Source organism: Nerophis ophidion, linkage group LG12, assembly GCF_033978795.1.
Source record: "Nerophis ophidion isolate RoL-2023_Sa linkage group LG12, RoL_Noph_v1.0, whole genome shotgun sequence".
Classification (NCBI taxonomy): Eukaryota; Metazoa; Chordata; class Actinopteri; order Syngnathiformes; family Syngnathidae; genus Nerophis; species Nerophis ophidion.
In genome coordinates this window covers 749,587-755,586 of record NC_084622.1, presented here as the reverse complement: position 1 = coordinate 755,586, position 6,000 = coordinate 749,587, and the positions used below count along the sequence as shown (strand labels likewise).

At 45.9% G+C, this 6,000-nt stretch overlaps 1 protein-coding gene across 3 annotated transcripts in view; it reads left to right on the top strand.

The window, feature by feature from the left end:
- Positions 1–6,000, top strand: part of LOC133562864 (tumor protein p53-inducible protein 11-like) — a 181,467-nt gene that overhangs the window by 171,419 nt on the left and 4,048 nt on the right. For all 3 annotated transcript variants that reach the window (XM_061916670.1, XM_061916672.1, XM_061916671.1), the window contains one exon: positions 263–364. In XM_061916670.1, the coding sequence (XP_061772654.1) occupies positions 263–364 (102 nt within the window). The remainder of the gene's footprint in view (positions 1–262; positions 365–6,000) is intronic.

Sequence of the window (6,000 nt, the reverse complement as noted above, 5' to 3'; positions counted from 1 at the left end):
ACGGTCCATCCCCCCCCCCCCTGCTTCTTGCCACAGCCTCACTTGTCTGCTTGTGTGTGTAGAAGATGGCGTGTGTCATGCAGGGAAATGAAGTGGAAGGAGGCTTGGGAAAACAAATGACGGAGCGCAAGCTTTTATCAGAATCACTAGGTTGAGAGCGTTATTCTGGATCAATAGACCTGTGGTATTGTTTGTATCTGTGACGCTATGCACGCACAATTCCACAATGCCCTCATTTACTCCCAACGGTCTGTGTCTGCAGGTTTGGCCCTCATCATGTGGAATGGTCTCTACACAGCAGAGAAGATTGTCATCCAGTGGACTCTTTTGAGCGAAGCTTGCTACTTTGCAGTACAATTTCTTGGTAATATACAATATTTTCCTCTCCCGCTTTACAGCCCCACTTCAATGTTATTGACCAAATGTCTGACTCCGAAATAAATAGTGCAGCTTTTAGTCCAGTGTCACTTCCACTGCTGCCCTCATGTGTTCATTCTGTAGAGTTGCAGCTTGCTTTAGGTTTTCAAGGTAAATTCTTGTTCAACCTTTGTCTTGTGTTAGGTTTCGGCACCGACCCGTTTTAGTTTTTAAATGCATAAAAACACCACATACATTTATTTTTTTCGCATCAAAGCTTTTTAACTTTGTCAGGAACCTCTTTGTCGACAAAATAAAACATTTTAATTTTTTTCACTAAATTAGAAAATGCTCTGGTAGAAATTATGCCCTTGGTGTTGTTAGGGTCGGTTTCGACCCAGTTATAAAAATAAGATGATAAAGCACTGAGAAGAGCCAAAACTGAACACACTGACAGCCAGCTCCTCTCCCAATCATGTGAGCTTTAGTGGATTCTCATTTTACCTTGTTATCCTGTACAAAAACAAACAAAAAACGGACACTAAAAGTGTCACTTTTTGCCACTCTGATTTTGTTTTTTTATTAGTTTTGGAACTACTAATCTATTTCTCTTGGTTTCATTTGCTTGATCGGTTGTTGTTTGTTTGATGTTGGATTTCTGTTGCTGCAAAAAATACTTTTTAGCCATTTTCTTGAAGTAAATATATATGGGTCGAAATTGACCCGTAACATTTTACTAAAGTAAAAATTCTTAAAATGAAACAATGAATAAAACACATTTATTTAAGAGATGTGTTCCAATACCCCTTAGTAGCAGTTAGGTAACACAACAACCTTTTTTTTATTTATATGATTCTCTTGAGGTTCGTTTTACCATTTTTAAAAATTGAAATCGAGGGGTATACTGACAAAAAAAGGGCCCAATGGCCCAAACCAAAAATATTAAAACCAATATTTTCAAGGATAAGGAAGCCTAACAAGGTAACCAAGAGACGAGAAACAGATTGTTTTTAGTGTATTTTACAGCTGATTTAAGACATGGGTCAAAACCGACCCGTTAACATAAGAGATGGTAACAGAAAGCTAACACAAGAGGAAGGTTAAGCAAAACAGCTTTAAAGCAATCCTCCTATTTGATTGTCTTGGTTTATTCAAAGTATTTAAATCTTATTTAAAGACACAACTTTTAAGTGAAGTGAATTATATTTTATATAGCGCTTTCTCTAGTGACTCAAAGCACTTTACATAGTGAAAGCCAATATCCATCCATCCATCCATCCATCATCTTCCGCTTATCCGAGGTCGGGTCGCGGGGGCAACAGCCTAAGCAGGGAAACCCAGACTTCCCTCTCCCCAGCCACTTCGTCTAGCTCTTCCCGGGGGATCCCGAGGCGTTCCCAGGCCAGCCGGGAGACATAGTCTTCCCAACGTGTCCTGGGTCTTCCCCGTGGCCTCCTACCGGTTGGACGTGCCCTAAACACCTCCCTAGGGAGGCGTTCGGGTGGCATCCTGGCCAGATGCCCGAACCACCTCATCTGGCTCCTCTCGATGTGGAGGAGCAGCGGCTTTACTTTGAGTTCCTCCCGGATGGCAGAGCTTCTCACCCTATCTCTAAGGGAGAGACCCGCCACACGGCGGAGGAAACTCATTTGGGCCGCTTGTACCCGTGATCTTATCCTTTCGGTCATGACCCAAAGCTCATGACCATAGGTGAGGATGGGAACGTAGATCGACCGGTAAATTGAGAGCTTTGCCTTCCGGCTCAGCTCCTTCTTCACCACAACGGATCGGTACAACGTCCGCATTACTGAAGACGCCGCACCGATCCGCCTGTCGATCTCACGATCCACTCTTCCCTCACTCGTGAACAAGACTCCTAGGTACTTGAACTCCTCCACTTGGGAGGAGCCAATATCTAAGTTACATTTAAAGCAGTGTGGGTGGCACTGGGAGCAGGTGGGTAAAGTGTCTTGCCCAAGGACTCAAAGCGGGACGAAGCAAGAACCCCAAGCGAACCTGTAACCCTCAAGCCTCCAGCTAGACCCCGCCAACGTCTACCAACACGGCTAACCGCCAAACGGTTAACTTACAACGCCATCTTAAACATCAACCCAATCAATTATCAATCAATCACATGTTTATTTATTCAAAGCCCAAATCACAAGTGTCTCAACGGCTGCACAGCCACAACGGCATCCCAACGGTACAGAGCACGTAAGGCAAGGAAAAACTCACCCTCACAGTGGGACGTTCAGTGACAATGATGACTATGAGAAAACCTGAAGAGGACCGCATATGTGGGCAACCCGCCACACCTCTAAAGGAGACCCAAAACAATGGATGTCGAGGCGACCCATCCAGCCAGCACTTCATCCATGGCCACCGGACCTGTGCCCCCCCCCCCCCCGCCCCCCTTCACAAGGGAGATGGGGGCAGAGGAATAAAAGGAAAGAAACGGCAGATCAACTGGTCTAAAAAGGGGGTCTATTTAAAGGCTAATGTATAAAAATGAGTTTTAAGGTGAGACTTAAATGCTTCTACTGAGGTAGCATCTCGAACTGTTACCGGGAGGGCATTCCAGAGAACTGGAGCCCCAATAAAAAACGATAATATTTATTGGATAAGCTTTGTTTGGAGTACCGGACTGTCTAATTGTGGCGGTCCACTCCCTGTACGAACAGTGTCAGAGCTTGGTTCGCATTGCTGGCAGTAAGTAGGACACATTTCCAGGAGGCTACGCCGGATAGTCGAACCTCAGATTCAGGAGGAACAGTGTGGTTTTCGTCCCGGTCGTGGAACTGTGGACCAGCTCTATACTCTGGGCAGGGTTCTTGAGGGTGCATGGGAGTTTGCCCAACCAGTCTACATGTGCTTTGTGGACTTGGAGAAGGCATTGGACCGTGTCCTGTGGGGAGTGCTCAGAGAGTATGGGGTATGGGACTGTCTGATTGTGGCGGTCCGCTCCCTGTATGATCAGTGTCAGAGCTTGGTCCGCATTGCCGGCAGTAAGTCGGTCACGTTTCCAGTGAGGGTTGGACTCCGCCAAGGCTGTCCTTTGTCACCGATTCTGTTCATAACTTTTATGGACAGAGTTTCTAGGCGCAGTCAAGGCGTTGAGGGGTTCCGGTTTGGTGACCGCAGGATTAGGTCTCTGCTTTATTCAGACGATGTGGTCCTGATGGCTTCATCTGGCCGGGATCTTTAGCTCTCACTGGATCGGTTTGCAGCCAAGTTTGAAGCGACTGGGATGAGAATCAGCACCTCCAAGTCCGAGTCCATGGTTCTTTTCTGGAAAAAAGTGGAGTGCCATCTCCGGGTTGGGGAGGAGACCCTGCCCCAAGTGGAGGAGTTCAAGTACCTCGGAGTCTTGTTCACGAGTGAGGGAAGAGTGGATGGTGAGATCGACAGGCGGATCGGTGCGGCGTCTTCAGTAATGCGGACGTTGTATCGATCCGTTGTGAAGAAGGAGCTGAACCGGAAGGCAAAGCTCACAATTTACCGGTCGATCTACGTTCCCGTCCTCACCTATGGTCATGAGCTTTGGGTCATGACCGAAAGGACAAGATCACGGGTACAAGCGGCCCAAATTAGTTTCCTCCCCCAGGTGGCAGGTCTCTCCCTTAGAGATAGGGTGAGAAGCTCTGTCATCCGGGAGGAACTCAAAGTAAAGCCGCTGCTCCCCCACATGGAGAGGAGCCAGATGAGGTGGTTCATGCATCTGGTCAGGATGCCACCCGAACGCCTCCCTAGGGAGGTGTTTAGGGCACGTCTGACCAGTAAGAGGCCACGGGGAAGACCCAGGACACGTCAGGAAGACTATGTCTCCAGGCTGGCCTGGGAACGCCTCGGGATCCCCCGGGAAGGGCTGGATGAAGTGGCTGGGGAGAGAAAAATCTGGGCTTCTCTGCTTAGGCTGCTGCCCCCGTGACATCTAGTTTGTATACAGTACAGACCAAAACTCTGCACACACCTTCTCCTCATTCAATGTGTTTTCTATATTTTCATGACTATTTACATTGTAGATTGTCACATCAAAACTATGAATGAACACATGTGGAGTTATGTACTTAACAAAAAAAGGTGAAATAACTGAAAACGTGTTTTATATTCTAGTTTCTTCAAAATAGCCACCCTTTGATCTGATTACTGATTCGCACACTCTTGGCATTCTCTCCGTGAGCTTCAAGAGGTAGTTGCCTGAAATGGTTTTCACTTCACAGTTCTGATGCCTTCAGGGACAATCTACAATGTAAATAGTCATGAAAATGAAGAAAACGCATTGAAATGAGAAGGCGTGGCCCGTACTGCATATCTGCCATGTTAGATAGAACTCCCCAGGATCATTTTCACTGCATTTCTTTTTAGCAGTTTAGCTCATTTATGCTCATCAAAGCTCTGACAATTACAGTATGCTCATGCTCCGTGCTCATGGTTTCCTAGTGCCCTCTGGTGGTTATTATCATCATGGGCGACACTTGAAGCGATTATTTAGGACGCCTGTGTGTGACTTTGTTTAACGTGGAGAGACTGGTGCACAGACAGTCACCACACCATCCTTGACAAGTCAGGGTCCAGTGGCATGGAGTCCAAGACGACTGGGGACCCTTTTCTGCTGCAGCCTTCTTCTGCCGTTGTGACGCTCCATAGGGTTAGCAATCATCCTCCGCCTGTTCCACCGTTAAAGTTTTTGGTTGTTATTTCACCATAACTGGGCCCACATGGATGTGGGGGTACCTTCGTTCTTGTGGTAGTTCTTACGTCTACGGTCTTCTGCCTGCTCTGCCATTGAGGTCTTCACCGTATCCCTGGCTAGGGGGCAGTCAGGTACTAGGCCTTTGCCAGAGGTGGGTAGTAACGCGCTACATTTACTCCGTTACATTTACTCGAGTAACTTTTGGGATAAATTGTACTTCTACGAGTAGTTTTTATGCGACGTACTTTTACTTTTACTTGAGTATATTTATAGAGAAGAAACGCTACTTTTACTCCGTTCCATTTATCTACATTCAGCTCGCTACTCGCTACTTTTTTTTATCGATCTATTAATGTTTGTTTGGTTTTTTCAAAGTAGGATCTACACATGTCTGTGTTTCACCAATCACATGCAGTCACTGGTGACGTTGGACCAATCAAACAGAACCAGGCGGTCACATGACCCAACTTAAACAAGTGTAAAAACGTATTGGGGTGTTACTATTTAGTGGTCAATTGTAGGGAATATGTACTGTACTGTACAATCTACTAATAAAAGTTTCAATCAATCAATCAAAAGAGTAAAGGAAAAAATCCACGTTTTATTTCAACCGTACTTCCCGTCAAAAGCCTAAAGACTGATCGCACAGTTCCTGTCTTCACAATAAAAGTGCCGCTCTATCGCGCCTGCGCTAACAAAATTAGAGTCTCCGAAAGCCAGCGCAAACAAGCTAGCAAGCTATGGAATTTGCCGCCAATGTATTTCTTGTAAAGTGTATAAAAACGAATATGGAAGCTGGACAAATAAGATGCCAAAAACCAACGACTTTCATGTGGTATTGGACAGAAAAGAAGAACTTTTTTCTCCTCCATTTCAAAACGTGGACGTTATCAGCACTATACTGTCTGATTCCAATCAATGCAAGTCATCAGAATCAGGTAATACACCAA